This window comes from Mercurialis annua, linkage group LG1-X (genome assembly GCF_937616625.2).
Source record: "Mercurialis annua linkage group LG1-X, ddMerAnnu1.2, whole genome shotgun sequence".
In the NCBI taxonomy this organism is placed as follows: Eukaryota; Viridiplantae; Streptophyta; class Magnoliopsida; order Malpighiales; family Euphorbiaceae; genus Mercurialis; species Mercurialis annua.
Window position 1 is genome coordinate 58,395,578 of NC_065570.1, and position 19,061 is coordinate 58,414,638.

General features: G+C 29.8%; 3 protein-coding genes across 6 annotated transcripts; all 3 read right to left on the bottom strand.

Annotated features, from left to right (window-relative positions):
* Positions 1-2,841: 2,841 nt before the first annotated feature.
* On the bottom strand, positions 2,842-4,707 carry LOC126676599 (transcription factor RAX3-like). The gene is made up of 3 exons (XM_050370837.2): positions 4,379-4,707; positions 4,111-4,240; positions 2,842-3,765 (listed from the first exon to the last, which is right to left on the bottom strand). The coding sequence occupies exons 1-3, from the start codon at positions 4,512-4,514 to the stop codon at positions 3,003-3,005; spliced, it is 1,029 nt and encodes a 342-aa protein (XP_050226794.1). The 5' UTR covers positions 4,515-4,707; the 3' UTR covers positions 2,842-3,002.
* A 4,276-nt stretch (positions 4,708-8,983) lies between these two features.
* LOC126667158 (branched-chain-amino-acid aminotransferase 2, chloroplastic-like) lies at positions 8,984-11,482 on the bottom strand. Its single transcript, XM_050360127.2, has 10 exons — positions 11,313-11,482; positions 11,165-11,229; positions 10,907-11,078; positions 10,624-10,800; positions 10,406-10,537; positions 10,163-10,261; positions 9,944-10,060; positions 9,777-9,872; positions 9,353-9,465; positions 8,984-9,266 (listed from the first exon to the last, which is right to left on the bottom strand). Exons 1-10 carry the CDS (start codon positions 11,382-11,384, stop codon positions 9,155-9,157), a joined length of 1,155 nt encoding a protein of 384 aa, XP_050216084.1. The 5' UTR covers positions 11,385-11,482; the 3' UTR covers positions 8,984-9,154.
* A 3,584-nt stretch (positions 11,483-15,066) lies between these two features.
* LOC130014454 (branched-chain-amino-acid aminotransferase 2, chloroplastic-like) lies at positions 15,067-18,635 on the bottom strand. Of its 4 annotated transcripts, XM_056104262.1 has the most exons (10): positions 18,600-18,635; positions 17,488-17,537; positions 17,075-17,136; positions 16,812-16,983; positions 16,543-16,719; positions 16,183-16,413; positions 15,985-16,101; positions 15,737-15,832; positions 15,539-15,651; positions 15,067-15,380 (listed from the first exon to the last, which is right to left on the bottom strand). In XM_056104262.1, the coding sequence occupies exons 4-10, from the start codon at positions 16,917-16,919 to the stop codon at positions 15,266-15,268; spliced, it is 957 nt and encodes a 318-aa protein (XP_055960237.1). In that variant the 5' UTR covers positions 16,920-16,983; positions 17,075-17,136; positions 17,488-17,537; positions 18,600-18,635; the 3' UTR covers positions 15,067-15,265. The 4 variants fall into 4 exon arrangements, with proteins under 4 accessions (XP_055960237.1, XP_050212349.1, XP_050212351.1 ...); XM_050356392.2 differs by lacking the exon at positions 18,600-18,635 and having other exon boundaries at positions 17,488-17,964; XM_056104261.1 differs by lacking the exons at positions 15,067-15,380; positions 18,600-18,635 and having other exon boundaries at positions 15,720-15,832; positions 17,488-17,974.
* Between the last annotated feature and the right edge of the window lie 426 nt (positions 18,636-19,061).

Consider the following 19,061-nt stretch of genomic DNA (forward strand, 5'->3'; position numbering starts at 1 on the left):
ATAAAAGGTCTAATACCTTAAAAAACCCGACCTTATAACCCCTTTTCAATTTCACCGTAACGTTATAAACTTATCAATTTTACCCTATTTTACATTTTATCGTTTCAATTGCATCCTGAAATATTAAATTGACGTCTTTATCATTTGGAAAAAAAATTCAAAAACGTTCTCCATGTATAGCATATATTAATTGTATATGTTTAAAATTTATTTATAATTTAGTTAAATTTATTTAGAATTTAAATTAGTTTTAATTTGATTATGGTTTTTCGTTAATTTTTAAAAGTAAAGAACTTATTTATACTTTTTTGAATGAAAATGAATTTAATTTTATCTTATAACATGGTTAATTGAATGATTTCATCATTTAAGAAAAAAAATTGACAAATATTAAAAAATTGGGGGTACAATTGAAACGATAGAATGCGAAATAGGGTAAAATTAATTGACAAGTTTTCAACGTCGGGGTAGGATCAAAAAGAGAATATAAGGCCATGATTTTTTTAGACATTAGACCTTTATAAAAAGAAAAAAATAATATATTTTTTTCGTCTAAAAGTAAAATCACACAACTGTAAACAACTCAATACATGCTTCTCAAGGTATATAGCACATATATGGATATGGGGACACGGGATATTCGGATACGGATACGGCGAAACATTATTATTTTAAAATTTTCTATATAAAAGATAATATTTTTAAAACATTAAGTGTTTGAAATGTTTACAAAATGTGACACATTAATTGAATAAAATGTATGTGCTATCTAGAATCTAGATGCTACTTTATAAAAAGGATAGTATAAAACGAATTAGTCTAGATATGAGTCCCCAAACCTGGAAAGTGCTGTTTATGGATACAAAAATTGGCGAATTTGATATCTTTATTATTCAACATCTGTGTGGATAACAAAATGGAAATAAAATCTTATCTTTTTGTTTATTTGTCCTCCTCCAATAAAATTCTTTGTTTCTGACTTCGCTTCCTGGTCGAGTTCCTACTATTTCTTTTCTAGTTCACCAGTTGATTATTCCTTATGCCTCGGGTTGTGAATATTGTCGTATGGAGAAGACTCAGACTAATTTATTTTTACATTGCGATTTTGCAAGATCAGTTTGGTACGATGTTCTTCAGCAGGTCAAAATGTTTTGAATTATGCCAAACTATTTTGAGGATTTTTTATCGGTGGATGCATCTCATCCCAAGAGGTAATTATGATAATCTTTGAAAAACGTTTTGGATTATTTTTATTTGAAAAATTTTAAAAGCAAGAAAAAGAAGTATTTTTTAGAATAAGTCTCGACTTTAGAGGATATCATTTACAATGGTTTAAAATTTGACAAGTTTTCAAAAAATAACAGTAAAAATTGATTATCATGCGGCAAAAATAAGCAAAACCGGTTGTCACATGTATATTTTGACCGAAAACTTTATGTGAAATGTATTAAAATTTAACAACTAAAATAAAACGAATTAAAGTTTCATCACTAAAATACAATAAGAAGATAATTGAAGTAAAGTTAGAATTAATTATCCAGGACTTGGAAGAATGAGAGTCAAGATTCCCTAGCCATATATCTATATTCATCAGCTCTACAGGTGCTTCTAGATAATTATTGTCTTCAACTAAATCTAGCAGTGAATATATGCTTTACTTGAAATAGTAATAGGGAATTAGGAATGAACAATTCCAGTTCCTAGTTATAGGTTCAAAAGTTAATACAAGAAAGAATTTACCTAATTTAATTTGTTTTCTGCTATAAGCTTGCATGGCTTCTCGCAATCTCTCAATATTAGTGTTATAGTGCTATAGGATTATATTGTACTTAAAATTAATTCTATTAAATCCAAGAATTGAATTATAAATTAGATTACATCCCACTTATACCTAATATATTAATAAAATCTGTGCTAGGCTACGCATGTTTGATGAACTGTTTATTCAAAGTATGCATAACAAAGTGGATATTAAACTCCCGGATCACTTACCTGTTATTATAAAAAAAGTACTAAATTTTATTTTGTTACAAAAAGGTCATTAAATTATACCTTTTGTTACAACGGGATTTACCCATATAAAACACACCGTTTTTATACTAAAATGCAATGTTTTTGTTTACGTGACAAGTCGAATTTACAAAACAATATACATCTTAGTGATTTTTTTGTATTAGAAGGTATAATTCAATGACCTTTTTGTAATTCATGAGAAATTCAGTATTTTTGTAACAACATAAACCTTTTTATAATCGAAGGTATAACTCAGTGATTTTATTGTAATAAAATAAAATTTAGTATTCTTTATATAATAACAGATAAATTAAGTGACCCATGTTATTAATATCCTAAAAAAAGTTAAATGAAATATGGTTAAATTGATAGAAATATTTTTAAAATTAATTTTGACAGCATGGTCCATTAATTTATAAGTCGTGACAGCATATTGAAGAGTTAGTAAAAAAATAAACACTTTAATTAATAAAAATCAGATACAATACGATATCTTAAATTATTTATAAAAAAATACTCCATATTTGGAAATTTTTTTAAAATATTTTGTATAATAATAATAATAAAAATACTGTAATATTAATGTATAAAATTTTATGAAATAAATAGATAAATTCTTATAATTTTTATCTTCATTTATGGACAAATTTTCATAAAAATAAGTCAAGGGACTAAAATATACTTTATTTTATCAATGGATTTTTTTATCTTTTTTATTTATTACTTAATTATAATTGGAGGATTTACAATACTAATGACTGTCAATTTTTTTTTAAATACTATAATCAATTTGGTGAAGAAATTATTTTCTAAAAAATAAAGGGCTCATGACACCAAATAACTTAAATATATATAATCAAAAGGGAATGCTAACATTTCACATATGATCTTCTTAGAGTTTTTCAAATTTCCAACACCTTCCTATTGATACAAATCTTTATAGTAGCTTATGCTATTAATGTACACAAAATATATCATTTTATCAATCATCAAGCACGGTACCTCAGCTCATCAACGCTACCATATTCTTGCAGCATTAAACTTTGTGCCTTTCCTTCACAATTTATACCGTTAACAGGAGAATAAATCAATGAGCTCATGTCAAATCTTTCATTTAACATATTTTCGCCTATTAGAAACTCCAATCCGTCCAATCTTTGAGGGTTGCTGCTGCTGTATACAATTTCTTCACTTCCTCCATGAAAATTGTTTTGTGTTTTGAACATTTGCAATCCAGTCCAATCTAATACGTTGTTGCACTGTGTTTGTGCAAATTGAGCACTTGCATTACAGCAATTATTATTAAAAGCCGCCATTGAACTTGAAGCAGCAGAAGAAGAGATACTAACGGTCGTCTGTTCATAAATTTTCTGGGAGAAGGACAATTGAGGATTCGTCGACTTTCCATGATTCGTGCGATCTTCATCATTAGAGAATCTTCCTCCAAGCTTGATAAGCAATTTCCTGACAGACGCATGGTCGTTAAAAAGTGGTTCTTGATTGGAGTATGGTATGGGAGCTGGCGAAGGCAGCTCCGGCCAATAAGGGTTTTGATTACTGAAATTGTTATCAGTTGATGAAACTGTTATTGGATTTGCTCTCTTCGTCTCTTGTTGCAGGCCATTATTACCTCTTCTAGGTTGTTGCTCTTTACGATGCTTTCCAAGAAGCTTCTTCTTCAACCTTGTATTCCAGTAGTTCTTTATGTCATTATCAGTTCTTCCTGGCAACTGTGCTGCAATTATAGACCACCTGTTCATACAAACATAAAAGGAATTTATAGCCATATAGCATCTATTAATCTATACGATCTTTTGGTTTTCTAGGTCAAACTTTTTTTTGGTATAGATACGCCCGATTTTGGGAACTACTGCCCCGTTTAATTCGGTTGGAGCCAGATAGAAGTTGTTAAGGCGACGAACCTCTTCTAGAAAGATTTTAAAGTTGCTCCATAAGAGTCCTGGATCTTTAGTTGCAGTGGAATGGAGCTGGTGCCACTCCGCCACAACCGGTGCTGGTGTTTTCTAGGTCAAACTTGAGAGTAGGAATATGTGAATTTCATACAAGAAAATGAAACAAGATTAACAATATATATACCTGCTCCCAATACTAATATAGAGGCTGCAGATTATGCTGTCTTCTTCCTCAGAGAAGCCTCCGTGCTTTAAGTTAGGGCGAAGATAGTTTAACCATCTGAGACGGCAGCTTTTGCCGCATCTTTTAAGACCTGACTCAGAAACAATTCACTTAACTTCAATTTCTTGGATTATTTCTTACTCCAAGTCTTTAGTAACAAGAATCAAGAAAATAATACTGTAGATGTGACAGGAAAGGGTATGGGTTATAAAGCAAGAGTAAAATATACCAATTTTTGGAGGCAAAGCAATCCAGTTACCACCAGTGCCATGCTTATCTATATAAGATTTAAGCGCATCATCTTCTTGGGGTGACCATGGACCTTTCTTCACGTTGGCTTTGTCGCAGCAAGGAGCTCTCCCCATACCTTACTTTTGCTCTTCTCTTCAATTTCTGGTTCAAAAGACACAGCAATTATAAGAGAGAGAGAGAGGCTGCATATTCATTTTATAAAAATATGGTTAGCCATGAGACTTTTTAGAGAGAGCGTATGGAATAAAGCAAGTCTTTCTTGTATATAAAAATGAAGAAATTGAATTGTGGAATGCCAGAACAGAAGAGTAGGGTTTTTTCTTCTTGTCTTTCTTACTTAGTCCAGAATCAATTGTATCTAACTGTCCTTTATTTCTTTTTTTTAATCTAAATAATAAAACATATTATTTCCCTCATGTTTAAAATAATATGTTTTCTATACATGACTTAAAAAGACAATAATTTATTTTATTTTATAAAATATACTGTAAAGGAAAAATGAATATTTATCAAAAACTTTAATTAATTTTTAAATATATTATAATTTTTAGATTTTATCAGTTTATTCAATTTTTGCCATATATATTAACAATTCTTTTAAAGCTGACGAGTCGCAATATTGTACGTCTATATATACAAAATTAATCATATTTGAAGTATACAATATTACGCTACATCATGTTAAAATGAATTGTGAACATATTTAATAAAAATTTAAAAACTGATGAACTAAATTTGTAAGATTTAAAGATAATGGTGTACTTGACAAACGGTTTCAGTTATGAACAAATAAATTTATTTTTGCGTTTCTTGAAAGCTACTCCCGCTGTTTCATAATATTTGTTGCAATTTATATTTTTTTTTGGTACATAATACTTGTTATTTTAAAACATTAAGAGAACATTTATCGCTATGTTTTTAAATTTACCCTCTAAATATTTATTCAAAAAATATAACAACACAAATAAAAATGGTATCATAAATTTCAGCAAATTTGAAGGCTGGGTTAATTTAGTAAATGTGTGTATAAATTAAGATACAATAATTATTTTTTTAATTTCTTTGTCGAAATTAAATACGATAAACATTATACGTATGAGGGAGTTATCCAATGATGGGTACTGGATTAAGAGGAACAATGATTGAAACACACGTGCCGATTTACACAAACTTAAAAAAAATCATAAATAAAAGAGTCAAAATTATGAATACCACGTCAGTTGTACAATAAAATAATATAATAATTACAATGTTATAATGATATTTAATAATAATAAAATATATATATTTTTTTTGTCAAAAGATAATAAAATATTTTAATATCACAAATATTTACTAATTTGGTAGAATCGGTTCAAATTTATAGTAACAAACTAATAGTTGTCTAGAGATGGCAAACTAGACATACCACGAGCATTTGATGATTATCCAACTAAGAATAGCTCTATTTTATTACTCCATATATATTTTATGATATTTAAATTTATTTGACTATTCTTATTTAACATTATATTTCTAAGAAGATATATGATTAAATTACTCATCATTATCTAAATAGATATATTATACAATAATAAAATTTACAAAAATAATTTAATTATTTGAATAAATAAAGAATATAACTAAAATTGTATTCCAAAAACCATGAAATATGTGGATTTAAGAAAAGGCACATTTGGAAGAATTTCCTTATGCTTATCACTTGTTGAGGAGGAACATAAAAATAAAAAGGTTAAGTTCTGGAAAAATGAGAAACGCACTAGGAAACTGCAAATTCTTACATAAACCTATCAAATCAGAAGTTAGAAATGAATTCAATAAACAAATACTGTTAAGCAACTATCTATTTTAATTTACTCTATGTGAAATTGTCCTTTGCTAGAACTGGTTGATGAATTAGATACTTTTGCTTCTATTCGGGTGTTTTGAACATTTTCTTTTGCAGTAGGCGGCTTTTATCGCTGCATCACTCTGAACTACGTACATTAATTGAGTCCTTATTTCCGATTGAATATTGATGTTCTTGCAAAGAGAAGATGTCCTTGTAAATGAGCAAAATCAGTGGTTCAGTAAAAGCTACTTTGGAGTAAAATGGTGGAAGAAAAAAAGCTCACATGCAAAAAATACAATTTTTTTTTTAATTTTGTTCTTTTTAAATATTTTTTTAACTTTATTTCTCTTTAATTCCTACGCGAAAGTCACGAAAAACTTACTTGCTAAGTTTGGAGCGTGACTATACGCAAGAAACGGACATCCAATTAAGGACTCATTGTAGTGAAAAATTAAGTGTAGAGATCAAAAAGAGCGAAATAAAAGAGTAGGAAGTTATTGAATATAATATATATAGTCTAGGGATCTTAAAATAGATTAATTTTTATTATTTTACGCCTCTTGAAAAAGCAAAGAATTAATAGCACTAGGACAGAAATATGGCAAAAACAAAACAGAAACATCCACAGGAAAAACGGATTTATAAGATGAAAATTGACCATCTAATTTGTTGATAAAAAATGAAGTGGTTTGTTATCTAACTCACTAAGTAGTGCCATAATCTTCTTAGACAACTATATCTTCTTGATATTTCTTTAAGGGGATACGGTCTAATTCCATATTAATGCATTATTTATAGTCAGTGTTTCTGAAACAATTACATTACAATTCCTGGTGAAAGTGATTGTGTTAGTTACTCAATTGTAAAGACTTTTTTGTTTGATGAGTAATCAACATAAACACTTGAGTAAATCTTTTAATCATATAGTTTCTGACTAACTAAGGATGTTAGTTTACCAATATATATTACAACATATAGTTCATATATTTGCGCAACAACTTTTATATAGTGGGTAACTAAAGTTGAGTATTACTAAATACCGCCCCAAATTAATAGTTACTGTCTCTCTTTTTTTACCTCCTTTCTCTCTTAATGAAAAACTAAAAAAGAGAAATTAACCGGACGTTTTTGATAAACATTTTTGGTAAACATCTTCCCAAGGGGGAGACGTTTCCATACCTTGAGGAGTCGTTTTTGGTAAATTGGAGAGACGTTATCTGGAAACGTCCCCATGAGATTTTTTGGAATTGTTTTTTGAAATTAAACGAAAAACACTTTTAAAATTAAACAATTTTTTTTTGAAATTAAACGAAAAATACATTTGCGATTAAACAATTCTTTTTTTGAAATTAAACGAAAAAATTTAAAATTAAATAAAATTAAATAAAATTAAACGAGATTTTTATTATTCGTTCTTCGTGTTTGAATATGAGTTGAGAGGATTTGAATGTGAGTTTTAGAATTGGAAAAAGGTAAAAAAGTATTTAGATAAAAAAGGAGACGATATCTAATAATTTAGGGGCGGTATTTAATAGTTTAATTTAAATTTCTTACAAAAGATTATTAGTCTTGTGTAATATGAAATTCTTGTCTGATCAGTCATTTTTTTTAAAGAAAATTACACTCATTGTACTTATTTTTTTCTTTTCTAAATTGCGTATTGTTTTCTTTATTTTTTTAATCAAAATATGTTTTTATCTTATTTATATTTACAAAAATCTATATAAAAAGAATCTGCTAAGATGATGTGGCAGCTATTGCAGAACTACTGGAGAGTGTAATTTCATAAAAAAAATTAATATTAAAAAAATTATACGGTCTCACAAAGAGTTTTTTTAGAAAGAAAAAAACTCTTTTTTTCTTTGTAGTTGAGTAACAATAATCCCTGAAGGGCCTGATCCATGTAATCGACCCATTAAGGCTCAAGGTCCATACACTAGTTAGTTGTGCAACTACATATTGAGCATGCAGATCAAATATTAACATCAAGTTGATTTGTAAATTCATCTGAAAGTTAATAATATTTGTATTTGGTTAATTCTTTCATATGAATAGTTACAGTTGATTTACATTCTGAAAAAAATTGATAAAACAATACTATAATAATAATTGTTATATATAGGACATGTTTTAAAACAACAAGAACAAACAAAATGAATAAAAATAAGAAATAATACTTATAATCATGTAAAATAATGTCACAGTTTACGTTTTTTTTTTGACATTTTACGTTAAATTTATCCTCTATGTAAGAATGTAATAAATGTAAATTCCCTTTAAAACAAAAAATCAAACTAGTTATTTGCACTTTGTGAAACTAAATAAAATACTATTGTTTTATTCCTATAGAATTGTTGCAAACTGAAAAAAAAAAAAACATATTTTGCATTTTATAAAGGCTAAACTCGTCATAAACTCCTTTACAATTAGCTTTTATTTTTTCCGGTCTTTCACAAATATTTTGCATTTAAGTAAGTTTTTAACTATTCAATAGAATCATTTTCCTCTTAAAAGAAACTATTTATACTGTACATTCATGATCCTTCTAAAAACGAAATAACAAAAGATATCATCGTTTTAATGGCACGGCTTGCGTCATGGCCGTGATGCAAACCGGGGCCCGTGACACGATTGTGGCGCAAACCCCCTAGGCTAGGGGCACCCGGCCAGTTCCAACTCTTGAATTAAAATTTACAAATGAGGATGTTGCTGAAAATTTTATCTTTGTTTTCGTTCAGTATATTAAATGTATATTAAATGTTTGGTGTACACATTTGAAATTTTGAATTCCATAATTTTTGTTTCCAATTCAGAGTACTGCACCTATACTATACATAATTTAAATTTTTTGTACAATCTGTACTATGGAAGTGGCCTTATCAAATGCACGCACTTGATCCATCTTCACATTTTGAGGACTTGCTAGATTTCAATAATCCAGCCTTTCTTATCCTCAACGATACCCCGTTTAATTCCTTCAAGAGTTGAGTACAACTCCTGGGACACTGATTCGCCTCTGGTTTTATATTCAATTCTGCAAATTTATAATTTGTTACTTCTAAATTATTTTACCACAAACTGTAGCGAATAGATAAATGTCCAAATTAAACACTTAATTACCTTGTATCCTGATATGTGATACTGCCTACCGAAGCAGCACCGACTGCGGTTCCGGTGCAGAAAACTTCATCAGCATCCATCAATTCATCTACCGAAATAGCATGTTCTTCAACCTGTTTGGATTTCATAGTTTCTTCAAAATGAAACTCAAAAACAATGAGCCACATATGTTGAAAACTATAGTGATGCCGGTGCGGATGCCAATTTGAAATTTATAAAAAAAATTGAATTGAAAATTTGAACGGCGATATTTTCATAATACTGTTCAAATTAGAATGGTGCGAATTGTGCGATTTTTGAGTCTAATTTGAAGGAAAACAAGCCAATAATCATTTGCTCATGACCTAAGTCATTTTTGGAGAAAATTCAATCAATTGAACCTCCAAAATTAATTTTTTAAGTTTTTGCTACATCAACAAGTCACCTGGTAACCGAGATCACGGGCAATTTCGATGATGCTTTTTCGAGTGACTCCTTGCAAAATAGTACCGTTTGTGGCCGGAGTAGAAATTATATTTCCCTGAAAAAGGTTGATATGGTATCAAAGTTTTGGCTTTTGTAGTAGCCCTATTGAGGATTTTATGAATATACCTTAACAATAAAGATGTTACAAGAAGAGACTTCTTCTATATATTTCTTATTCACCGAGTCCAGGTACAAAACATCAGAAAATCCTCTGCTTTTGGCTCTGGCTATTGCTTTTAAAACCTATACGCAAAACAAATAAACTACATACTATACATAAAAAGCTGGATTTCATTCAAATTCTTCAACAGCTGATGTTGCCATGTTGGAAATTTAATTTCTTACAGGTGCATAATTCGTGATGGACTTGACACCGCCAGCTCCTCCACGAGAAGCCCGATCAAACTCCTCTTCAATGTATAGGTTCAATGGTGCCGAACCCTCCTGTATCAGCCACAATATTAATATAAACCACTCTATAGAAAGTACAAGAGGAGTCAACTTCAGATTACAAAGTTAATTATAAATATAAAGTTTCGTAGTGTCAGAATTCAACAAGTCTTTGCGCAACATAAGTTAATACCGTACTTTGAAATAGTTTCCAACAGGGGAAGCATAAACGAGGAATGTGTATTCAGGTGCCGGAGCCAATCCCAATACCGGTCCACTTCCTATTAGCAATGGTCTAATATATAAAGTTCCTTTTCCTGTAGGAGGAACCTGCATATAATGTAATTTTGCAGCTACTTGTCATAAAACATGAAATTTTAGGGCTAAACGTGTAGAAAAAAAACTGTAGTTAGTACCCAGCGCTTGTTAGCCAAAGCCACTTGTTTAACGGCATCAACGAACTGATCTGTGGATGGACAAGGCATGCACAATCTATCAGCACCCATTTGCATACGGATGGAATTTTGATCAGGTCTAAAAAGAAGCAAACGCCCATCTTCTTTTCTATATGCTTTTGTCCCTTCATACACTCCCTGATTACATTTTTTACACAGTCCGAGTTCGTCAGTTGAAATCCTAATTGCTACCGAAGAAATATTTTTATTCTGTTTTTGGGTTTTAGTTTGAATTTCAGCTTGCCTGTCCATAATTGAGAACTCCCGCAGAAGGGCTTAATTCAAGATTTCCGTAGGGAGTAAGTTGTCCTTGTACAAAGTTTCCATCCTTAGAACAATTCATGGTGTACATATAATCAGCTGGGATAATACCGAATCCAAGATTATCCCAATCCAGATTAGCATACTCATCCTCGCTATCACCAACAATCATAAAAATATATAAGAAACTAAAACATGTGATAGGATTATGTAGTTATGCAGAAGAAAAGGATTTAATTACCAGTAAGCCGGTGATAGTCGGTTCACTTGTAGAGAAGACGAAGCTTTTGAAGAGTAAGCTCCAAGCTGCAATTATGCATGAAAAAAACAGATTAGTAAATGGGCTAATGACGTAATTGATAATAAAGTACGAGGGAAAAATTGCTAACCTGGGTGAAACAAGAACTAACTCGTAAAGATTGAACCAAATTGTTTAAGGTTGATGAACCCCTTCGAATCATGATTTCTTCGACTCAAAACGAAACAATCAGAGAGTTCGTTACAGAAACAGAGGAATGGAATGGAAATTGATGAAGAGAGAGAGGTGAAAAAGAAGAGAAGAAACCGCCAAATATATAGAGAGACTAGTTTAGACTCAACTGAAACCTTTCTTTATTTGCTCTATACACTTTTTACCAACCATTAAAAGTTGGCAAAAATATTTAAAAACTCCCACCTTTGACTTTGTTTTCAATTGCACCACCATGTAGGAGAATTTTTAATTACACTCTATTTAGAGTTTTCAGTTTTCGTCTGTAAACCAATTGATTAAAATGACCTCTTTTTATTTAAAAAAAAGTTTAAATTAATCCTCCATATACTAATTTATTTGTTTTTTTCAAATGGAAAAAATAATAATACAATCTCTCTATTTAGTTGGTTTTAATAATTTAATCATTAAATTAATTAAATTATTAATTTTTTTATTTTGGATACATATGAAAACTGAAAACCCTAAATAGAGTGCAATTGAGAATTCTCCTACATGGTGGTTTAATTGAAAAAATTTTCAAAAGTGGGCAGTATTTTTGCCTTAAAAGTTGAGTTTTCTATTATTATATCAATTCAAATTAAAAGTTACTTAAGTGGCACTATAAAGTTTTATAGTTATCCAAAGCAGTATTTTAAAACCAATCCGGTTGCCAAATCAATAAGGCAGATTCAACTAGTTCAATTGCAGGTAATTAAATTTTTGAAAAATTAGAATAATATGGAATTACCGACTAATTTTCCGTTGCTGGTTCTTATTGCCAATCCAACCAACGTTTTAGCTATCCATTCTTCTGGTTCAACTTAAATTCCGGTTTTTTTACAGTTTTGAACAGAACACCAATCCAAAACATTAATTACCATATACTCCCTCTGTCCTGTTTAAAAAGGACATATACTATTTTTATTTGTCCCCTCTAAAAATGTCATATCGTGTTTTCTGTGCAAATTTATATTAAACTTCCACTTTTATCCCTTTAATTATTTCAATATGTATTAAATGCAACTCAATTTACAATACATTTATGCTATTATTAGGAGAAAATATACTAATTAATAGGGGTAGACATGACAAAATAAAATATTGTTTTATTTTATTAATCTTTGTACAAAACTCATTTGTTTCTTTTTAAACGGGAATGAGGGAGTATATAATTTTAAGACTATCTTATTATGATAACCATCCTTGATATAAAAAGAAATAAAACTACTACAAAAAATAAATTAATAATAACTGTTCTGTTAAAAAACTATAAATAAATTTTAACCAGTTCCATAAAATTATCTCATCTGATGGCCATGAAAATTTACTATCTTTTTTGTATCACTAATCGCATACTTTTGACCTTTTAATTGGAAGGCGATCATTGAACTTAAACAACTACTGCGTTGGAAAATCTTATTTTCGCGGAAGTAGGAGTCAACTTAGTGCCACGTGTAAAAGTTGGATCATTGTTGTGGAATAAAGTTAGACATGTTGGAGGATATGCATATACACGTATGAAGTTGATCCATAGTTTTCTAATAAGAATTTTACTATTTTGAGATACTTTATACTTATCTAGTATATATATATTGGCATAAATTAAAAGAACAAAGGGTCAACGCGCCCCTTGAACTTGTAACACGAGATCATCTAATCTAATTTATAATTTTTTAAATAATTAACCTTAAAACTCTCATTTTTAGATCAAATGACCCAATAATTTATATTTTTATTTTAAAAAATAAATTTAGGACAATTATGCAATAATTAAGAAAGTATTTAATTACATTTTTGCATCTCTCACATCCGATATGTATTTTACGCATTAAAAATATAATTATGGGGTTATTTGACATAAAAATGAAGAGTTTTGAGGTTAGTTGCTAAAAAAGTATAAATTAGGTTAGATGATCCCGTGTCATAAATTCAGGAGGCGCGTTGACCCTTTATTCTAAATTAAAACGTTAAAGATGCTTTTTTTTAGCTTGTTATCTAAATCTATAATGACAATAGATTGGTCAAATTATGGCGCTTCTAAGATTAGAAAAAACATAGGCAGATTAGATATGAATTTTTAAATCTATTTGTTATAGTTTTAAAATAAATTTGTAAACTTTTAAATGTTGTAAGTTAGAATTTAATTTTTTTAAAAATCAATTCTTTTGAATTATAGATTAGTTTTGGAAAATAACATAGTTGGTGTATAGCTATAAAGCACTAAATTTGAAATTAGTTTAAAAAAAATCTTATGAATTTTGATTAGTAAATTCTAAATTTCAATCATTAATTGAGTAGTGAAGTAGAATCGATATGTGATCCGAACCATTCTAGATTTTTGTGTCAAACTTCTAACCTTTTAAACTCTCATTAATTTTTTAATTTTGCTAAAAAAAATTTAATTTTTAATTCACAATCAAACACCAAAGATTTAACATACCGTATAGGAAATTTCAAATGTTATTAAAACCACCAAAAATTATTAATATAACAAAATACTCCCTCCGTCCCATAAAAATAAAAAAAGTTGTATTTTTACAAGAATTAATAAGTTAATTAGTTATATTTAATTTGTGTTAAAAATTTTAAATTACTTTTTATTCTAAAAAAATCAATATAGATTAATAGTTTATAAAATTCAAAGCCACTATATAAATATTGTCCAAGAAATTATATATATTTAAAGTCACACATTGAAAATATAAATCAATTAATATTTATATTGATAAATTCTAAGGGTATTTTAATAATTTAACTCCATCCGTTTTTTCTAATTGTTCATTTAGCCAAAACTGTAGTGAGCGTTTTATCTTAAATTATAAGGGTATATACTAATATAATCTTATTAATTAATAAATGTATTGTAAATTGACTCTAAATTTATTTAAAAAAAGAATAAATTTAGAAGATACTCCCTCCGGTCCATAATATTTGTCGCATTTAGGTTTAACACAATAACTAAGAAAATAATTAATATGTCTTAATTTGTAAACACTTTTACTAAGTTAACCCTACATTGAAACTTGTTGACATTTATTATTATCATTTTTTTTTGTTTATTGTATTCTTTCAATAAATTAATGGGGGTAAATATGGAAAAATAGCAATTAATGCTCTCTTGATATTATAACATGATAAATATTATGGACCAAAAAAATTTCTCAAATGCGATAAATATTATGGACCGGAGGGAGTAATAGCTATTGAAATCCTACAACAACATTTTATTAAATGGACATTTACGAAAACGGAGGGAGTATTGACTAACATTACTTTTTTTCTATGTTTATGAGACAAAAGTAGCTATTATTTATATCTTTACGAAAGGGATGAAGTATTAATTAACCGATAAACTAATTAATAATTAATAATTTCATAAATTAATTAATATTTTATTAATTTATAATCAAGTAATTATTTTTAAATGAAGTATCTAATTTACAGAACACCCTTCAATCTCCCACCTTATTTATTATGCTTCAATTGATTTCAACTAAAAATAAGTAAATCATATTTTCAAAAGTGTTCGTATATAAATCATTCATGTATCATATAATATTTAATAAGTATTAATTTATAGTTTACATAGAGTGTATATGAGTAATCAAACATATATTATCTGGTAATTTTAGCGAATAATTAATTTGGCACGTTATCTCCAAGTCCTGATCGATCAAAAATATTATCTAAGAGAAATTATTAAATAGTCGAATATTAGTTAATGAAATTTCAACTGTATAGGATTGATTTTGATACTAATAAAATGCTGCTTGGTCCATTATACTTCTGTACAATTTTTAAATTTTTGGTCCATGGATGGTACCAAAATTAATTGGAATTAATTGAGCATATGCATCAACAAATATAAAATTACTGTATGTCAATAGTCCATCCCTTGGTATCCCTAATCAGACCCATCTGTATTCCTACAAGATTCGAGTACAGCTTCCAGGAAACTGATTGAGCTCCTGTTATGTATTCAATTCTGCATGTAAAAATGGTTTGAGTCTTTTGTTAGTACAATTAAGCAGAACAATTTATCGAAAAATTATTCGAAAATCCAAATTTTAACAATTCTATTTGATGTTGTTAAAATTTAAAATTTATCTTATAGTTGTAAAACACGCTAAAATAGAAAGTCACCTTTTGTCTTGATATGTAATGTTGCCGACAGGAGCAACAACTACAGCAGTTCCAGTGCAAAATACTTCATCTGCATTCACCAATTCATCTACTGGAATTAGACGTTCCTCCACCTGTCACATGGAAAATTTAATAAATTTGGCAAAAGAAGAGTTTAAAATCGGTCAGGTTTAAAATTTACATGACTATGAGTGTCACCTCATATCCAAGATCTTTTGCAATTTCTATGATGCTTTTTCTAGTGATCCCTGGGAGAATTGTACCATTTGTAGCAGGAGTTGATATTACATTACCCTGGTAACATTCAAAAAATATGCATGAAATTATATTAGTATTTAAAAAAAGACATAATAACTCAAAAATCCATATATTTATTTCTTTTATCAATATTAATAAAAAAATTAATTTAATTACTTTAAACTTTTATAAATTGAGCTGATACAGACCTTGATAATGAAAATGTTACAAGAAGAGACTTCCTCTAGGAATTTCTTATGCAGACAGTCCAAATACAAGACATCAGAAAATCCTCTGTTCTTTGCTCTGTTTATTGCTTTCAGAACCTACAAAATTGAAGACAACCCGTCAAAATCTTCAGAACTAAGTAGGTAACAGAAATGACAGCTAACACATTCTTTACTTACCGGAGCATAGTTGCTAATTGTTTTCACTCCTCCAGCTCCGCCTGGTGAAGCACGGTGATATTCATCTTCAACATACAAACTCAAAGGTGCCAAACCGTCTTTGAAATAGTTGCCAGCAGGGGAAGCATATATGAGGAATGTGTATTCAGGTGCTGGTGCCAAACCTAATACAGGACCACTCCCCATAAGCAATGGCCTTATATATAAAGTACCTTTTCCTGCAGGAGGAATCTGTTTCCACCATAATTGAAATGCAATTATCCAAATCAGACTAAAATTAAAAATTGAGTTAGAACTGATAAAAAGGTCTGAATATTTTTGAGTGATGAAATCAAAATAATTTGGATTAAAGAATTTTACCCAACGCTTGTTAGCAAGGGCAGTTTGTTTCACTGCATCAACAAATTGATCAATGGAGGGACAAGGCATACACATTCTTTCAGCACCAATCTTCATTCTGATAGCATTTTGATCTGGTCGAAATAGAAGAATGTTCCCATCTTCTTTTCTATATGCTTTGGTGCCTTCAAAAAGTCCCTAGTTAGTTCAAAACCGATCAAGTTAATGATTTAATCAATGGAACTGGAACTTGAAAACTTAAAATATAAACGAATCAATTTTTCGCTTGCCTGCCCATAATTCAAGACTCCAGCAGAAGGGCTCAGCTCAATGTTCCCATATCGAGTAAGCTGTCCTTGCTCAAACTGCTCATCTTTAGAACATTTCATGGAGTACATGTAATCAGTTTGCACGAGCCCGAATCCAAGATTGTCCCAATCCGTAGCAGCATATTCATCATCACTAAGCCACGATCATCGAGAGTTGCCACAGATTTAAAGATAGCTTCAACATCTAAATTTACTTGTAAGAAAATAACTAAACATTGATTTACCTGTATGTGGGTTGATCAAACACTTGCTGGGGCGAAGTTGCATAGTTGAAGTAAGCTCCGAGCTACAGTAAACATGCACAGTTAGGCGATACTGACATCACAGGCTCACAGCCATCATTGTGCTGATGTGGCTGCGTATGATTATTATATGTGACATGGTGTTATCTAGACTAAAAAAATAATTTTACTATCCATGTATCTCCACAACAGAAATTGAAGCAAACTAAATACAGCTATATTTGGTGCAATAAAATCCAAGTCGAGGAATTTTATTGTTATGATGGGAGAGAGAAGTAATTTGAGGAATTGTCGGTGCAAATTACCCATGTATGTTTTTTTGTCCTCCTTCAATTTTAAAGCCTGACGTCTAAATTACTAGACTCGACATGATGAAGTTGAAGGAAGATTCTAACCTTTGAATAAGAAGAATTAACTCGAAAAGTTTGCACCAGACTGCGAAATCCTGCACTTCTTTGAATCATTATATTTTCCTTTGAACTAATCCAAGTATTGTGAGTATTCTCGTTTCAGCAATTTTTAGTCCAAGAAAAACAGAACGGTGAAGGGGACGATCAAAAGAAGTAACTGAATACGGAACAATGCATGTACAATGAACTTATAATGAAATTGTTTTGTTTTGGACAAAAAAGAATGGGTTTGGGATAGGACAGAGTTGGCGATGCACATCCCAAACTCATCCTTATTAGGTCAGAATTCCACGTCACACATAATCCATGCATTAAGTTGTCAACTTAGCGTTTATTAATCCTAGTCCTACTGGGGTTATATTTTGTGGTATCCCTGAGGTGGAGGATCTCTATGATCTTTTCTTTTAATACGGTCTTATCAAGTTGTCGTATTATTAAATTACAAACTGATCAAACTAATTCAAAAAAGTCATTTTACATTTTCTAGATTGATCTAAATTTAAACAAAAAAATGTAAAACTTGTGTCATCTTTCTTTTTAGGAAGAGTATTCCTGTAAACCTGGAAAATTGACTGCTGGTCATTTTTTGTCCCCTTTGCAAAATCTCTCAACTAGATAGTTTTATGGATCTTTCATTAATAATGACAAGATGATTTTGGCATATATAGAAAGGAAAAAAAAAGAAAAAAATAACAGTATGGAGCTATTCATGTAAAATTTCAACATGACACCAGGGGCGGAACTAGGGAGGGTCGAAGAGGGTCGGCCGACCCTCCTCGCCGGGAAAAAAAAACAAGTTTTTTTCAGCAAGGGCGGTTATAACCGCCCCTATAAACCGCCCCTATATGTGTTAGGGGCCGTTTTTTTCCCTGTAGGGGCGGTTAACAGAAAATTTATAAATTTACTCTATATTACAGCCGTTTGATTTTTTTAAATAACCGAACGTAAAAATTTCGACCCTCCTGAGTTGGAGTCCTGGTTCCGCCACTGCATGACACCACACTGTTTAGCATATGTACAACAGTCAATTCAATAATGTGAAGCATATAGACACATCTTTCACTTATTCACCGCACATCTTGGCTCAAAACACACACCTGAAACCCTTTGCAGCGAACTGGAATTGTCCCTCTCAATGCTGGAGAGTGCATATTATTTTATCCTTAAAGAGTTCAAAATCAATGATTCAAGTTAAAAGTAAGATTTTGAAATATTGGCAATAATCGAATCCTAAAAACTTGCTTTGTATATAATACAGCAATGGTAATTTCCATTTGCTAACTTAACTTATAACCTACGTTAGAAATGCAACAAACACCAGGAAATAATTCAATAAGTCTATACCGAGAATATTTAGTATTGATTATTAATAGTGAAGTTCAGATATTAGGAGTTCCACACGTCTGCTAAAACAATTCAGTAACATTAAATTACTAAGCAATTTAGTTATACTATGGTTATTGAAGTTTATTTGCTATAATAGTTTGGCAATTTTCTAAACTAACTGCAATAACAATTTTATATATTTTTCAGGGGTTATAAATTTTCAAATGATATTA

What these genes read in the sequence shown, in the direction of transcription:
- LOC126676599 (XM_050370837.2), bottom strand. Translation starts at nt 4,514, where the DNA reads ATGGGGAGAGCTCCTTGCTGCGACAAAGCCAACGTGAAGAAAGGTCCA. An exon ending in TGCTTTGCCTCCAAAAATTG is followed by an intron (nt 4,241 to 4,378) that starts GTATATTTTACT and finishes TTTCTGAGTCAG; the next exon opens with GTCTTAAAAGATGCGGCAAA. An exon ending in TATATTAGTATTGGGAGCAG is followed by an intron (nt 3,766 to 4,110) that starts GTATATATATTG and finishes TTGTATGAACAG; the next exon opens with GTGGTCTATAATTGCAGCAC.
- LOC126667158 (XM_050360127.2), bottom strand. Translation starts at nt 11,384, where the DNA reads ATGATTCGAAGGGGTTCATCAACCTTAAACAATTTGGTTCAATCTTTA. An exon ending in TTAGTTCTTGTTTCACCCAG is followed by an intron (nt 11,230 to 11,312) that starts GTTAGCAATTTT and finishes GCATAATTGCAG; the next exon opens with CTTGGAGCTTACTCTTCAAA. An exon ending in CCCGTGATCTCGGTTACCAG is followed by an intron (nt 9,466 to 9,776) that starts GTGACTTGTTGA and finishes AAATCCAAACAG; the next exon opens with GTTGAAGAACATGCTATTTC.
- LOC130014454 (XM_050356392.2), bottom strand. Translation starts at nt 17,556, where the DNA reads ATGATTCAAAGAAGTGCAGGATTTCGCAGTCTGGTGCAAACTTTTCGA. An exon ending in GTAACATTTTCATTATCAAG is followed by an intron (nt 15,833 to 15,984) that starts GTCTGTATCAGC and finishes GAATGTTACCAG; the next exon opens with GGTAATGTAATATCAACTCC. An exon ending in CAAAAGATCTTGGATATGAG is followed by an intron (nt 15,652 to 15,736) that starts GTGACACTCATA and finishes TCCATGTGACAG; the next exon opens with GTGGAGGAACGTCTAATTCC.